Raw genomic sequence first — 17,465 nt, 5'->3', positions numbered from 1 at the left:
GATTGTTCAGATGACAGAGCAGAAAATGTATTTGGAAAATTGTGAGTTCACGGTGGTGTTGCTTGCACAACAGTGTGTGTACTTAATGCCACTGAACTGCACACTTAAAGTGGTTAAAATGGTAAATGTGATGTATATTTTGGGACAACAAAAATTAAAAATGGAGTTTATTTTTTTAAATGGAGTTTATAATGATATTTCCAGTTTGAACTTAATGTCACAGAGTTTTTTTTTTTTAAGATTATTTATTTATTTATTAATGAGAGACAGAGAGACTGAGAGAGAGGCAGAGACACAGGCAGAGGGAGAAGCAGGCTCCATGCAGGGAGCCCGATGTGGGACTCGATTCTGGATCCCAAGATCACACCCTGAGCCAAAGGCAGATGCTCAATCATTGAGCCACCAGGCGTCCAAATGTCACAGAGTTTTGACTATGCATGTCTGACTTTGTATTTGGTTCCTAATAATGTTAATATAATTACTTATTTTACTTTATTCCATGATACTGATTATCTAGTTTCAAAAAAAATACCGATATTATAATAAATCTACTGAGTGAAGTTTAAAATTTCTTTGTAGTTCTTTTTGCCTACAGAATATATCCTGCAAAGGATACAGAGTGTACTGAGTTCCAAAGGAACTTGAAATAATTCTTTTCTCTGGTGCTTATGTTATTAATTTGATATATGGTTAGATCCATTTGATTTATTCTCAACTTTACAGTTTGTTCCCCTTTTTCATTTGGTTATTTTTTGGTGATGTATATATATGTTATATGGTGATATGTGTGCTGTTAAGAAAGTGGAATAGAATGCAGCCCTTTAATACCACCAGGAATCCCATGGGAGAAACAAGCTGTAGTTTTATTTAGCAGCAGAGTGATCTATATCCAGGGTCCACTTGAAGCCCCAGTCCCTCTCTGACACTCTGTGGTCCCCTTGACTACCTGTCACCCTCCTGGGGCCTCCAGTGGACTGAACAGGACAGAAACATGTCAGCTGTAGATAACAATCTTCCCCTCACACTGCAGCTGGAGGATGAGCTTCTGCTCTTCTTTGAAACTGTGCATGTTACTCTCGAACCAATATTTATCATCCCAGTAATGGGACCACCTCATGAGCTGATCTGTCCCAAAACCAAATAAGGATACCTGGGAAATAGGATAAGACAGGAGAGAGCCACAGGGTCACAGGTTGGATCCTGTCCTGCCTCCATGTCTGCCAAAGCCCCCTTCAGCACTCATTTAACATCTAGTGTGACAGGTTTCCTCTTAGAGCTGGGAGGAGAACAGAGCTCACCTCCAGGGAGGACACACTCTGAACACATAGTGTGATCCCAGAGCCTGGCAAGGAGAGCATCAACTAGCTGCTCATCATCATATTAGAGGAAGAGAGAGGACTCCCCAGGGAGATAAGAGAAGGGCATTCCAGGCAGAAGCAGCAGTGTATGAGAAAGCAGGAGGTAGCTGATATGTTTGGAGAACCCTAAGAAGCCCAGTGTGTGAGTTTAGAGAGAGAAGAGGAAGGGAGTGGTATCAAGGAGGATCTTGTAAGCCAGGCAAAAAACTTTAGACTCAATCTGAAGTCCCTGAGAAAACGGACATTGTTGGCAGGGGGATGAAAATCTGAGTTGCAGAAGATGTCTTACCTGGTCACAAGTGTGCAGGGCATATAACAGACCCACAAACCCCAAGGATGGAAAACGATGACGTTTTCGCAGCCAATGATCCTGGATGTACTGAAGAAAGGTGAGGCTGATCACCAAGACCTGGGAAATATGAAAGAAAGTAGTCCATCCTGGGGCTGCCCACAGCCATATCACCTGACTCCTTCCCCTTTTCCCTCCTGGGTCCCTTACCTCGTCTTTGCTCGTGTTACTTCCACCAGGAAACTGGACTATCTGAAATCTAAAAAGGGTTTGGGATGGGGGAGTTTCAGAGTCACTTAACACAGCAGCTTAGGTAAGCCTTGGGGATCTCCCAATATTCAGCAAGGATCTCTCTGGAGTCCCCACTATCACCCCCAACAATGGCTTCCCTCACTGTCATACCCAGGGTTTATAGGCTTTCTGAAGCTCTGTTCCTGTAGTACTTCCATAAACCACTTTAGACCAGATGAATTCAGAGGAAGCAGCAGCAATTTTGTGCCAGGATTCTGCATGCTAGCCATATCGGGGTACATTATGCGCATGGTGGTTGTGTTCCCCACATCCATCTCAAATCCTTGGACAGGGGCCTGGTTCATCCTGGAAAGGAGAGCAGGGTAGACATTTGGGGGAGGAGGATCTGGCCTGACCATCCTGGTCTCCACCTCCTACTCTGCACCCACCTGAGGACCATGTCATGTTGGTTAATCCTGAATCCATGGCCAGAGCCCCGTAGGCACCTTGAGTTTCCAACCACTGCACAGGTCCGACAACTGGACTCCACGTAGCCCAGTGGTTGCCCAGGAGGCTCTTCTATTGGCTTCTGAGTCTCAAACTCCCTCTTTGATTGGACACCCTGAAGTTTCGAAAAGCACAGGTTGTAGGGTACCTGTGTGCTCAGTCGGTTAGGCAAACAACTCTTGATTTTGGCTAGGGTCATGGTTCAGGGTCATGAGATTGAGTGCCACGTCGGGCTCTGGGATTGGTATGAAGTCTGCTGATCTCACCCTCCCCACTCACCCTCCTTGCTCCCACTCACCCTCATCCTCAAGCTTTCTCTCTCTCTCTCAATCTCCTTAAAAAAAAAAAAAAAAGCATAGGAGGGAGGGAGGAACTTAGGGACTCATCCTACTCTCACTACCTTTGGAAGAAGGTTAGAGTGTGGGGCCATGAATGGAGAGATGGGCAGGGCATGGGGTTGGGAGTAGGGACTGGACAGAGACCAAAACTGTGCACCGACCAACCACAATATCAGAGCATCAGAGGATATGGGATCTTCTGGCCTCTGCACAGGCTCAATAGCCGTTTCGAAGCGTTCATCAAACCAGACAGACGTTCCAGGTACGCGGAGGCAGGCAGAGCACTCGCGGATCTCAGACGAACACCTACACTTTCTGAAAGAGTTCCTGGGGCAGTGGCATAATTGTATTCTTGTCTTTTTAGGGAAGTCATTCTGTTTGAACTCCTGGTCCAGGAAGTTCATCATCATCATCAGCCATAACGTAACTATACAGGCAGCTACCAGACCCCACTTCAAGTATTGAGCCCTCATCTCTGGCCCTGGCAATCATCCCCCAGCAGATAGTAGATTGGCTCTGGCACCTGGTAATAGGAAGGAGAAGGGGCTGGGGCCAACAGACATCCTCAGTATCCCCTGTCCTGGAGGCTCTTATCCCTCCCCTAACCCTTCACACCACACCTCTTCCCAACACCTCACCTCTTTTTTTTTTTTTTTTTTAGTTCGATTGATCAATTTATTTTTAAAGGATTTTTTTTTAAGAGATACTATTTTCTTTAAGATTTTTGTTTATTTATTTGAGAGAGAGAGAGATTGAAAGAGAGAGGGGATCCCTGGGTGACTCAGCAGTTTAGCGCCTGCCTTTGGCCTAGGGTGTGATCCTGGATCTCGGGATCGAGTCCCACGTCGGGCTCCCTGCATGGAGCCTGCTTCTCCCTCTGCCTCTGTCTCTGCCTCTCTCTCATTCTCTCTGCACGTGTGTGTGTGTGTGTGTGTGTGTGTCATGAATGAATAAATAAAATCATAAAAGAGAGAGAGAGAGAGAGCATGAGCCGAGGGATTGGCAGAGGGAAAGGAAGAAACAGACTCCCCACTCCCCACTCCATCCCAGGACCCTGAGATCATGACCTGGGGCAGAGGCAGACAGTTAACTGACTGAGCCACCCAAGGACCCCTAAGGATTTTATAAGTAATCTCTTCACCCAATATGGAGCTTAAACTTTCAGCCCCAAGATGAAGAGTCACATGCTCCACTGACTGAGCCAGATGCCTCCAACACCTCACCTCTTGCCTCCTCAGCCACTTGCTAACTCCTAAAAGGAACTCTGCCAAGGTCTGGGCTGGAGGCTGAGAGGATGGGAGAGGTGACACATGTCCTGTGGTCTCCCAGAGGAGACTGATACCCAGTGAAGTCTTTCATGCCAGTCTAGTTATAACAAGGACCTCATCACAGCCACCACATTGTGACCTCCACTGTGTAGGCATGTCAGCAGGTCCCCCTTATTCACTTTAGCATTTAGCCCAGAGCCCAGCAGATGGGGGGGAAGCTTGGGAAGTGAAGTGCCAAGGAAACAAGAAGGTGAGGAGGGAGTAGGTGTGTGCTAGGTCTGATGTAGATGAGCAGGAGAGAGAGAAGCAAGAGGAAGGGCCACTCAACCTCCTAGGTCAGAGAAAATTTCTCATCTTGACGAATTCATGAAAGTGAGAATATCAGGTCTCTTCTATTCAACTCTTAAGACCTCTCAAACATTGAATTTATTTTCTTTTTGAGAATTGGTAAATACACGCAAATTATTTTTAAAAAAATCACATTGTACAGAAAGACTTTTTTTTTTTTTTAATTTAAAAAAAATTTTTAGGGGCAGCCTGGGTGGCTCAGCGGTTTGACGGCAGCTTCGGCCCAGGGCCTGATCCTGCAGTCCTGGGTTTGAGTCCCACATCAGGCTCCCTGCAGGGAGCCTGCTTGTGTCTCTGCACCCCTCCCCTCTCACTGTGTGGCTCATGTATAAATAAATCAAATCTTTTTAAAAAAAAATTTAAAAAAAAATTTTTTTTAAGTGACCTCCACCATCCTGGAGCCCAGCATAGGGCTTAAACTCACGACCCTGAGATCAAGACCTGAGCTGATAAGAATCAAACGCCTAACCTACTGAGCCATGCAGGTGCCTCCAAGAAGGCTTTTAACATAAAGCAATTGTCCCTGCCCTCGTATCTCCCCTTCTGTTCTTCAGCACTTGCTTCCATAGCTCTAAATAATGTGCTCATACCACTAGATCATGATACTACATGTAGACTACTTGCTATGTATGATCATATCATCATGCTTAGTAATAACCTCTTGGGTCACATTGTAACTTTATAGAATGGGCCCTAACATCTATTCCTCATTCTGTCACTGCAGGACAAGGTTTCTTGAAGCCCTTCTCTCTGAGATGAGAATATTGGGCCATACACTTCTACTTGTCAATCATTTTCCTTTTACACTTCCCGACCTTGGTATTTGGAACTTTTATACCATCAAGGATAACATTTATATTTTGTGGATGAAGAAGATGTGGTCTATATATACAATGGAATATTACTCAGCCATTAGAAACGACGAATACCCACCATTTGCTTCAACGTGGATGGAACTGGAGGGTGTTATGCTGAGTGAAGTCAATCGGAGAAGGACAAACATTATATGGTTTCATTCATTCAGGGAATATAAAGAATAGTGAGAAGGATTAAAGGGGAAAGGAGAGAAAATGAGTGGGAAATATCCGAGAGGGTGACAGACCATGAGAGACCCCTAACTCTGGGAAACGAACAAGGGGTAGTCAAAGGGGAGGTGGGCAAGGGGTTGGGGTGACTGGGTGATGGGCACTGAGGGGGGCACTTGACGGTATGAGCACTGGGTGCTATACTATATGTCCGCAAATCGAACTCCAATAAAAAATATACAAAAAAATACCCTTAAAATAAAAAAAATTTACATTCTGTTGTGTAAGCTGTGATGTCATTAAGTTTCATGTGCTTTGCCTCTAGCAGCACTAACCACAAGAAATATATGAATATAAAAATATTATTGAGATATTTTGCATTCTTCATGCTTGGAACGAAGTCTTCTAAATCTGAATTGTATTTTACACTCACAGTCTATCTCAATTTCTCACACTCAGTTTTCATCAGAAAGACATGATCTATACATTTAATAAAATGTTATTATCTATAAAGTAGATTTACATATCCAAGTTATAACAAGTATACTTAAAGACTTTCCAATAACTGAATTGTGTTCATTTTTATTTATTTATTTTTTTAAATTGTGTTCATTTTAAAATTTAGATTGATGAATTTTGATTCCTTACTTGCACTAGCTAATGTCACATGCTCATCGATCACATTTGATGGTGGAGAACTAGAGACTGGTTCTAAAAGTCAAAGATCTATGATCATGTTCACATTACAGTGAGTAGACAAATATTGTTTCCTATAGAATCTGGTAGTGAACTAGGACTACTTTCCTTTTATTGTTTATTGTAATTTCCTAAGAAAGGACATATAGGAGATAAACATTCTGAATCTTTGCAAGTCTAGAAAAGCTATTTTTCTGCTTATGGTGGATAGAACTGTGACCTCAGAAAAAATATGTTCAAGTCCTGGGCCCTGGTACCTATCAAAGTGACCTTATTTTGGTTTTTGCAAAAGTAACCAAGTTTTTAAAAGTTTGTACTGGATTAAGATGGCCCTTAATCTAATGACTGGTATCCTAAAATGAAGGAAATTTACGAACAGAAGACACAGGGGAGCATTCCATATGAAGACGAAGGCAGAGATTAGAATTGTGTGTCTGCAAGCCAAAAAATATAAAGAGAATGTACTAGCAACTAACAGAAGCTCAGAGAGAGGCATGGAACTGATTCTCCCTCAGAACCTCCAGAAGGTGGGGCACCTGGGTGGCTAAGTCAGTTAAGCATCTGCCTTCTGCTCCGGTCATGATCCCAGGGTTCTGGGATCCACGGTTCTGTGATCAAGCCCCATATCAGCAGGGACCCAGCTTCTCCCTCTCGCTCTGCCTGCCATTTCCCCTGCCTGTGCGCTCCTTCTCTCTCTCTCTCTCTCTCTTTCCCTCTCTCTGTTAAATAAATAAATAAATAAATAAATAAATAAATAAATAAATAGAAAGAAAGAAGAAAGAAAGAAAGAAAGAAAGAAAGAAAGAAAGAAAGAAAGAAAGAAAGAAAGAAAGAAAGAAAGAGGGATCCCTGGGTGGCGCAGCGGTTTGGCGCCTGCCTTTGGCCCAGGGCGCGATCCTGGAGACCCGGGATCGAATCCCACATCAGGCTCCCGGTGCATGGAGCCTGTTTCTCCCTCTGCCTGTGTCTCTGCCTCTCTCTCTATCTCTCTGTGACTATCATAAATAAATAAAAATTAAAAAAAAAAAGAAAGAAAGAAAGAAAAGAAAGAAGAAAGAGTCCCCAGAGGAACCAACATGAATTTTGGACTTTAGCCTCCAGAGCTATGAGAGAATAAGTTTCCATTGTTTTAAACTACCTAGTCATTTGTTATGGCAGCCCCAGAGAAGAGAACGACCACACTGTCCTTGGGCTTGATTGATAGTTTGGCTGGGGGTAGAGGATCTAGGTTGCAAAAATAGAACCAGACCTTGATGACATTTTTTTTGACATTTTTCTATCATCTTCCAGCCTTCGGTGCTGTTGACAAAAGTATGATGCTTGATCCTTGTGGACTGAGGTAATTGGAATCCTTGGTCTCAGAAACAGAAACAAATTGCTAAATGTAAGCACAAAAATAACTCACTGGTTAAATATCTAGCAGTTTACAGAATAGATGTGAAAGCTGCAGAACCAGTCTGAGGCTATCACCAAGGGAGGTAAGATGTAGCCAAAGACTACTCCAGGAATGGCCGGCCTGGAATGTCACCACTGTTGCCACTGCAACCAGATCCTTGACCCTGTGGGACGACGGTAGTTTCAATATGACTACAAATTCTTCTTAGCTCCTTCCAGCAGGATGAGGAGTCCATTTCCCTACTTCTTGAATCTGAGGTCATGTTACAACTTCATCTGACCAATACAATGCTGCACAGACACCGTGTGACTTCATAGCTTCCACCTTAACACACCTTGCAGCTTCCACTCTCCGGTAAGACTTCCACCAAGAAGCCCAGGATCAAAGATTGTGTGGAGAGAGACGCCCAGCTGCCTAGTGACCCCAGCCACCCCAGGTGGGACGCAGACACCAAAGTGAAGTCATCAGAGACAACGCAGCCTCAAGCCACAAGCTATCAGCAGCTGCATAAGCGAACTCAGGTAAGACCATTAGAAAAACTATCCTACCGATCCATAGAATTGCAATAAATAATAATTGCTGTCTTGAGTCAGTACATTTTAAGGGAAGTTTCCTATGAAACAGTGTGTAATGGATACCGACACTGCCCAGTTCAGACTACAGAGAAAGTAATCTCTGATTCTGCACTTTTGCATCATGACATCAAGTTTCAAATTCATGAGAGAACCATCTGATTGAGCCCACATAGGGCACATGCCCGTGTACTAGCTTCCATGGGCAGGAAGGGGAACTGGTGGATCCATTTGGATGGGAGGGATCCAAATGGGAGGCAGAACCCTGATTCCACCTATCTTGGGTTTGTCCCCAGTAGAAAGAGGCATTTTTTCCCCTCTCATCATAAAGTGTCCTTAATGGCATTCCTTCTGCTTCTAATTTTTTCTCTCCTCTTTTTATTAATAGTAAGTATTATGACAAGAGTACTTTTCTGTCATATAGGGCTAGTTACAAACGGCTACTATTTTTTTTAACTAAATGGAAATTTATTTCTTGTTCATATAAATTCAAAATAGATAGGAATAGGGTAATACCTCTACCCCACAAGTACTCAGGCACTCAGTAAGATACACATCAAGTCTCTATCATCTTCAACAAAGGATTCCAAGATTTTCATGGGTCGCCACACACAGCTGGGTGTTAGGAAAAGAGAAAGAGAGGGACATCTGGGTGGCTCAGTGGTTGATCATCTGCCTTTGGCTCCGGTTGTGATCCTGGGGTCCTAGGATTGAGTCCAGCATCAGGCTCCCTATGGGGAGCCTGCTTCTCCCTCTGCCTATGTCTTTGCCTCTCTGTGTCTCTCATGAATAAATAAATAAAATATTTAAAAATTTAAAAAGGAAAAGAAAGTGGCAAATGGGAGATTATTTAGACCAGGCATAGAAGTGGCACATGAGATACATGTACACACACACACCCAACAGAAATAAATTACATTGCCATAACTAAGTACAAGACAACCGGAAAATGTGGTCTTGTGGTTTCTCAGGAATAACAGATGGGTTTGCTTAATATCAAGTCCACTTCTGCTGTCTATCTCTGCTTTCACACTCACCTTGTTGTAAGTCTATTCTCAGCATCATTTCTTGTTCAAAATACCAGATCAAACTTGCTAGCTCGTGATTTCTCAGTATTTCTCAGTATTTAAAATTGGAAATTTAACTTCCAATTGAATTTCATCAACTTTAAGCTTTTGACACAGAGGATATTGTTACATTTTTCTGCAAAATTAACCATTTTTTAAGATTTTATTTATTAAAAAAGATCTTATTTATTTATTCATGATAGACACAGAGAGAGAGAGAGAGAGAGAGAGAGAGGCAGAGACACAGGCAGAGGGAGAAGCAGGCTCCATGCAGGGAGCCTGATGCGGGTCTAGACCCCGGGTCTCCAGGATCACACCCTGGGCTGAAGGTGGAGCTAAACTGCTGGGCAACCGGGGCTGCCCCCAAATTAACCATTCTAATGGTTGTTTTTTTCAGTCTCTTAATATAATTAGAAGTCTGATTTTTCTTCAAAAATATTAGGCTGCAAAAAAAAATATTAGGCTGCTTTTTTAAAATTGCTGTGCTTGTCTGTAAGATTTAAATTACTTTGTATATGAAGATATTCTGTTTTTGTCTTGGTGAAATTTTTTCTATTTCATCTTTTTCCCAGTTTCATTGATAAAATTGTCATATAATGTTGTGTTGGCTTAAGGTACACAGCAAAATGATGTAATATATGTCTATATTGTGAAATAATTACCACAATAAGTTTTATTAACATCTATCATCTCAAATGGTTACAATTTTTTTCTCATGATGAAGATTTTTAAAAATATTTTTTATTTATTTATTCATGAGAGACACAGAGAGAGAGGCAGAGACATAGGCAGAGGGAGTAGCATGCTCCCTGCGAAGAGACTGATGCGGGACTAGACCCTAGGACCCTGGAATCAGGAGCAGATGCTTGAGCCACCCAGGCGTCCCTTGTGATGAAGACTTTTAAAATCTATTCTCTTAGCACTTTTCAACTATACAATATTTGGTATTATAGTACCATGTCGGTGATGGCCATTCTGACAGATATCTCACTGTGGTTTTGATTTGCATTTTCCTGATGTTGAGTGATGTTGAGCATTTTTTGTTTTTGTTTTGTTTACAGATTTTATTTATTTATTTGACAGAGAGCAAAGCTAGAGAGAAAGCACAAGCTGTGGGGGGTGGGAGTGTGGGACAGAGAGAGGGAGGGAGAAGCAGACTCCTCGTTGAGCAAGGATCCTGATGCAGGGCTCAATCCTGGGACCCTGGGATTATAACTGGAGCCAAAAGCAAAAGCTTAACTGACTGAGCCACCAAGGTGCCCCTGTTGACCATTTTTTTGTAGGTCTTCTTTGGAAAACTGTCTATTCAGGGTGCCTGGGTGGCTCAGTCAGTTAAGTGTCTGACTTTGGCTCAGGTCATGATCTTGGGTCCTGGGATAAAGGCCCGTATCAGGCTCCTCACTCAGTGGGGAGTCTGCTTGTCCCTCTGCTTCTCCCCCCCTCCTGTACACCTGCTTTCTCTCACTCTCAAATAAATAAAATCTTGGGGCACCTGGGTGGCTCAGTTGGTTAGGCATCTGCCTTCGGCTTAGGTCATGATCCCAGGGTCCTGGGATCAAGTCTCATGTGGGGCTCTCTGCCTGTGCTCTTTCTCTCTCTCAAATAAATAAAATATTTAATAAATAAATACCCAAATAATTTTAAAAACTCATCTATTCAGTTTCTTTGCCCATTTTTTTCTTTTCTTTTTTTTTTTTTTTTTACGATTTTATTTATTTATTCATGAGAGACACACACACACACACACACAGAGGCAGAGACACAGGCAGAGGGAGAAGCAGACTCCATGCAGGGAGCCCCATGTGGGACTCGATCCCAGGTCTCCAGGATCACGCCCTGGGCTGAAGGCAGTGCTAAACCGCTGAGCCACCCGGGCTGCCCTCTGCCCATTTTTCAATTGGATTGGTCTTTTTTTTTTTTTTGCTTTGAGTTGTAGGAGTTCTTTATATATTTTGGATGTTAATTAATCCCTTATCAGATATAGGATTTGCAAATATTGTCTCCTGTAGTATACCTTTTCATTTTGTTGATGGTTTCCTTTGCCGGGCAGAAGAAGATTTTTAGTTTGATATAGTTCCACTTGTTTTATATTTGCTTGTTGCCTTTGACAAATGATTACAATTATAGCTAGAACACTATTACCCTAGCATGCAACTTTTATTTATTTTTTTATTTTTTATTTTTTAAAATCTTTATTTATTTATTTATTTTAATCTAAGATAGTCACACACACAGAGAGAGAGAGAGAGAGGCAGAGACACAGGCAGAGGGAGAAGCAGGCTCCATGCACCGGGAGCCCGACGTGGGATTCGATCCCGGGTCTCCAGGATCGCGCCCTGGGCCAAAGGCAGGCGCCAAACCGCTGCGCCACCCAGGGATCCCAGCATGCAACTTTTAAAAAAATTTTTGCAACTTTTTTAGTGAGTTCATGCATACCTGAACTTGTCAACAGTTCTTCCACGTGTCTAAAATTAAATTCTAATTACTATAATTTTTTGGTTGTGGTAAAAAGTAAATAACATAAAATTTACCATCTAAACCATTTTTTTAAGTGGGCAGTTAAGTATATTTACATTTTGAAAGAGATCTCCAGAACTTTTCATCTTGCCAAATTGAAACTCTTATTGAACAATAACTTCCCCTTCCCCTCCATCTCAGCCTCTGGAAACTACCATTATACTTTCTGTTCCTATGAGAGAAGAATCATGTATTATTTGTCTTTTGTGTCTGGTTTCTTTCACTTAGCCTAATGTCCTCAAGGCTCATCCATGTTACAGCATGTGACAGGTTTTCCTTCCTTATTATGTCTTTAAATTGTATTAAAATATTAAATACATATAAAAGAATATAAAAGAAAACAAATACCCATGTACCTTTTTTTTTTTTTTAAGACTGATTTGTCTATTTGAGGTGGGGAGGGGCAGGGAGAGAGGGAGAAGAGAATCTCTGCACCCCACTGAGTGCAGAGCCCTGACGTGGGGCTCCATCTCATGACTGAGATCATGACTTGAGCCAAAATCAAGAGCTTTCTGCTTAACTGACTGAGCCACCCAGTTTCTCCAGGTGACCCCCATGCACCTATCTTAATCACTGAAGACCTTGATGCTCCTTCTTCCCTGCCAGATGTTAACAGTATGGAGAAATTTGTATTTATCATTCCCTTGGCATTTTATTTTTACTACATCATTGTGCATCTAAGCAGTATATTATTTAATTGTGTATATTTTTTAACATTAGATGTAATCACGTGATATGCATTTTTATGCAACTGCTTTTTTTATCGAGGTGAAATTCACAGAACACACATAACACAATGAACTATTCAGGTATGCAAACCTTACAAAATTAAACATAATTCAAAACTTTATTGAAAAACTGACACCAAAATAGGAGATCACTGTTGTAAACCTTACAAAATTAAACATAATTCAAAACTTTAGTAAAAACTGACACCAAAATAGGAGATTATTCAGGTATGCAATTCAGTGGCATTTAATGTACTCACAGTGTTGTGTAGCCAGCCACCAGCTCTATTTTCAAGACTTTTTTGGGGCAGCTCAGGTGGCTCAGGGCAGCCCGGGTGGCTCAGAGGTTCAGCGCTGCCTTCAGCCCAGGGTGTGATCCTGGAGACCTGGGATCGAGTTCTGTGTCAGGCTCCCAGCGTGGAGCCTGCTTCTCCCTCTGCCTGTGTCTCTGCTGCGTGCTCTCTCTCTCTCTCTCTGTCTCTCTCTGTCTCTCATTAATAAATTAAATTTCAAAAAAAAATATTTTTTTCAACTTCCCTTAAAAACACCATGTTCCAATTAAATCATCACTCGCTGTTGCCTCCTGTCCCCAACCCCTGGTAACCATTAATCTGCTTTCTTTTTCTGTGGCTTTTCCTATTCCATATATATCATATAAAAGGAATCATACAATATGTGATCTTTTGTGTCTGGCTTCTTTCACTTAGCATAATGTTTTTGTAGTTCTTCTAAGATGTAGCATGTATTATTTTTTTTTAAAGGGCAGCCCCGGTGGCGCAGCGGTTTAGCACCGCCTGCAGCCCGGGGTGTGATCCTGGAGACCCAGGATTGAGTCCCACATCAGGCTTCCTGCGGGGAGCCTGCTTCTCCCTCTGCCTGTGTCTCTGCCTCTCTCTTTGCTCTCTCTGAATGAATAAATAAATAAATCTTATAAAAAAAATAACCACTCTAAAAAAAAAAAAGATTTTATTTATTTATTTATTTATTTATTTATTTATTTATTTGAAAGAGAGTACCAGTCTGGAAGGCAGAGGGAGAGGGACAAGCAGACTCCTTGCTGAACAGGGAACCCGACTCCGGGCTTGATCCCAGGACCCTGAGATCATGACCTGAGCTGAGGCATATGCCTAACTGACTGAGACACCCAGATGCCCCTATAGCATGTATTAATACTTTGCTCCTTTTGATAGCTGAATAATATCACAGTGTATGGACGTACCACAATTTGTTTACCCATTCATTCACCACTAGACATTTGGGTTGTTTCCGCCTTTTTGCTATTATGAATAATGCTGCTAAATATTTGTGTACCAGTTTCTGTGTGGACGTATGTTTTCATTTCTCTTGGGTATTTTCCTAAAAGTAGAACTGCTGGCTCCTATGGTAATTCTTTGTTTAACTTTCTGAGGAATCATCACATACTCACCCAGCTCACTCATACTCACTGCAGGAGAGCTATGAAGACTTAGTTTGGGCTCCAGTTCTAGCAAAATAGTAAGTGAAAAGATAACCTGAAAACTCTCCTGCTACAAAAATCCAGAACCCCTGGTCAAAATATAGTAACTAAATTTTCAAAAATATTTTATTATTTATTTATTTATTTACTTACTTACTTATATATTTATTTTGAGAGAGTAGGGGCAGGGTAAGAAGGAGAGAAGCAGACTCCCTGCTGAGTGGGGACCCCCCCATACACACAACATGGGGCTCAATCTCACGACCCTGAGATCATGACCTGAGCTGAAATCAAGAGTTGGATGCTCAACCAGCTGAGCTACCCTGTTGCCCTTTTAGTGTTAATTTTTGTTTTAGTTGGGCAGTCCCCGTGGCCCAGCGGTTTAGCGCTGCCTTCAGCCCAGGGCATGATCCTGGAGACCCGGGACCAAGTCCCACGTTGGGCTCCCTGCATGGAGCCTGCTTCTCCCTCTGCTTGTGTCTCTGCCTCTCTCCCTCTCTTTCATGAATAAATAAATATTTTTTAAAATAGTAAATTTTTTTAGTTGTATTTATTTTTTAATGTGTATTATGGGTCCATGACACATAGTCCAAAAGGTACAAAAAGTGAATTAAAAGAAAATCCAAAATCATTAGAAAAGAAAAGAAAGAAAAACAAAGAAAAGAAAAAAAGAAAAGAAAAGAAAATCCATCCCCACCTTTTCCCCCACTTATTTTCCAGAGACAGTTTATATCTGGCAACTACCAGCAGCAACTACCATCCTTAATGTCTTGTGTATCCTTCCTGAGTTAATTGAAAAATTTACAAGTGCATATATTATTTTAGCAAGAATTATTTTAAACACAGAGCAGAGGCCCAAATAAAACAGGAAGTCCCCTGAAAAACAGCACAAGGAGTGCTCTAGCTGCCTGAGTGCTTGTCCAGGAACTTAGGAGTTTAATGCCCATGTGGGCTGAGGACTTTGAGCCCAGGGGAGGCAGAGGAGGAACAGAGGTCACTGTAAAACACTAGGAACCTCAAGGAGCTGAACCTTTGGTGAAAAGCTAAGCTAGAAAAAAAATCCACCCCCGATACAGGATGAAATACAAAGGCTTATACAACTCTTTCCTCATATGGGAAAAGAGCTTCCCCCAAGAACTCTGTCTGGCCTTGCATTTTGTGTGAGATTGGGTCTAAATCTACACCACCTGCATGATCCAGGGTCAAACAGAGAAAGTAACATAAATACTGCCCCTGAGATCTGGAAATCAAGTTTGGCTCTTCGTCTCCTGACCCTGTCCTTGTAGGCAACAGATCCGACGAGAATTTTATTCAGCACTAGACTGACTGGTCTCCATATAATTTCCTCTTGCCTTTGGCGCCTGAAAGTCCTCATGGTCCTGCTGCTGCCGCCACCACCGCTGTCCCAAGAACCTGCCTTGACGCTCAAAGGACTAGGACTTGTGGGGACTCTGGTGGGTGTTGGGTGTGGACAGTGAGTTCACCCGCCACACCATAGCTGACTTCCATTCCTGCTTCCGTGCTGCACATAGAATCTCCTCGGAGCCCTTAGTCCGATTAACACCCTCCCAGTCTTGGCATCCCTCTCCTTGCTTTTCTGATCCAAATCTGAAGCAGGCATCCTGGTGAATGAGAGAGGAATATAATGTGTCAGCAGGCTGATTCGTGCCTTTGTTCCTACTGCCCTCACTCAGCATCAAGTGTGACAGCCTGCCTCCTGGAGCTGGGAGAACAGAGCTCACCTTCCCCAGGGAAGACACACACTGAACACACAGTGTGATCCCAGAGCCTGCAAGGAGAGCATCAACTAGCTGCTCCTCGTCATATTGGAGGAAAAGAGGACTCCCCAGGGAAACAAGAGAAAGGCATTCCAGGCAGAAGCAGCAGTGTGTGAGAAAGCAGAAGGTAGCTGGTATGTTTTGGGGGACAGCAAGAAGCCCAGTGTGTGAGCCTGGGAGATGATGCAGGGTCTTGAAATTTTTAGACTTTGTGTTGAAGGCCTGAAGGAGAGAAATCTTGTGTGAGAAATGGACAAGAACCTTTCCTAACCTGGTCACAGGTGTACAGAAGAGAGCCACGAGCCCCACAGAAGCATACTGACCCTGATCATTCAGCCAGTTGCCCTGGTTATACCTGAGGAAGGTAAGGATGATCACCAGGAGGTGGGGAAGAGAGGAGAGGGGGCCAACCTGGGACCCTTCGCACGGCAGCCCACAGCCACATCTTCCTCCCTCCTGTCCCCTTATTTGGTCTTTGTGATCTTCCATTCCACGAGGGCACTGGACCACCCTCCAAAATCTAAGAGAATTGGGAAGTGGGGGAGTCTTGGCAGACTGAGAACCTGGGAAGGTTCTGCCAGGAGCCCCTCTCTGTCCTCCCTGCAGTGACCGCCCCTCACTCCGGTGCTAAGAACATCTGGGTTCCCAGACCATCACCTCCTCACGCGGAGCATCTGAAGTCCACACCAGACCAGGAAACTGTAGCAGCAGCAGCAGCAGCTTTCTCCAGGAGCCCTGGTTGCTGGCGTTCCCGGGATGGATGAAGTGTCCCATGGCTTGGTTCCCCACTGTCTCGAAGCCCTGGACACAGCCCTCGTTCATCCTGGGAAGGAGGGCAGAAACTGGCAGAGCTCTGAGGGCAGCCACGCCCTTCCCATGCCCTGCCCTCTCCCGGCACCCACCCGAAGGCTGCAGTGGGTTGGTGGACGTTGCTGCTAAGGCCAGGGCCCCGCAGGGTCTGGGAGTGCCCCATCAAAGCACAAGTCCCACAGTAGATTTGGAAATGGCTCGCTGAGGGCCTGGGAATCACCTTGAACAGCTTTTCCCACATTTTGCCAAGGCCACTTGCTGAGTTCATGCCCTGGAAACAGCAGAAAGAAGACCAGGGGCTGGGAGCTGGGTATCAGCTCTAGTGGAAAGAAAGCAGACCTGGAGGGTGAGACCCTTATACTGGTGGTCAGGGTTTGAGGCCGTGAGGAGGAGAGGTGCGCTAAACCAGGGCCGAGGGCAGGGGCCGGGTGAGAAAGTGGGACATGGGCTGGGCCTTGGAAGGACCAGGGGTGGGACTGGGGCCAGGGTTGACCACTGACCAACCACCAGAGTACAGTATCAGGGGTCATGGATTCTGTTGCTCCCATCAGGTATTCCAGGGCCTTCTCGTAGCAGGTAGCAAATCGGTTCCATTCTCCAACTCTGTGGTAGCAGAGGGAGGCGTTTAGTGTCTCAGATGGGCAGCCACTTCTCCTGAATTTGAGCCAAGGGCAGTTGCAATGCCGTGGTACCAAGACCATCGGTTTTCCCTGGGGTGGCGATTCAGGTTTGGGATCCAGGCAGGGTGCCATCAGCCACATGATGAGTACCCAGAAGACCCACAGGACAAAAATCTGCCACAAATGCTTCATGTCCTGGGGCAGACAGCAGACTGACTTCTCTACCTGGTATTGAGAAGGAGGAGAAACCGAGGCCCTAGGCTCTCTCTGTCCCTTTGGCCCCTATGGCTCCCCAACCCACCACATCATACCTCCTGCCTCCCTGCCCATTTGCTCACCTCCAGAGAGGACCTAGCTGGCCCTGGGATGGAAAGTGCAAGCACAGAGAGATAACATATGGTGGGTCCCGTATCCTCCTTCAGGAGGAAGGATTAGCTCTCAGTGTGGTCCCCCATACCACC

General features: G+C 44.0%; 1 protein-coding gene across 1 annotated transcript; it reads right to left on the bottom strand.

The window, feature by feature from the left end:
• Positions 1-994: 994 nt before the first annotated feature.
• On the bottom strand, positions 995-17,196 carry C18H20orf173 (chromosome 18 C20orf173 homolog). Its single transcript, XM_041732372.1, has 9 exons — positions 16,885-17,196; positions 16,477-16,655; positions 16,226-16,397; positions 15,281-15,418; positions 2,328-2,500; positions 2,050-2,244; positions 1,858-1,906; positions 1,648-1,767; positions 995-1,150 (listed from the first exon to the last, which is right to left on the bottom strand). Exons 1-9 carry the CDS (start codon positions 17,194-17,196, stop codon positions 995-997), a joined length of 1,494 nt encoding a protein of 497 aa, XP_041588306.1.
• Between the last annotated feature and the right edge of the window lie 269 nt (positions 17,197-17,465).

The sequence above is a fragment of the Vulpes lagopus genome, chromosome 18 (genome assembly GCF_018345385.1).
Source record: "Vulpes lagopus strain Blue_001 chromosome 18, ASM1834538v1, whole genome shotgun sequence".
NCBI lineage: Eukaryota > Metazoa > Chordata > Mammalia > Carnivora > Canidae > Vulpes > Vulpes lagopus.
This window is presented reverse-complemented; position numbering and strand designations above follow the sequence as displayed.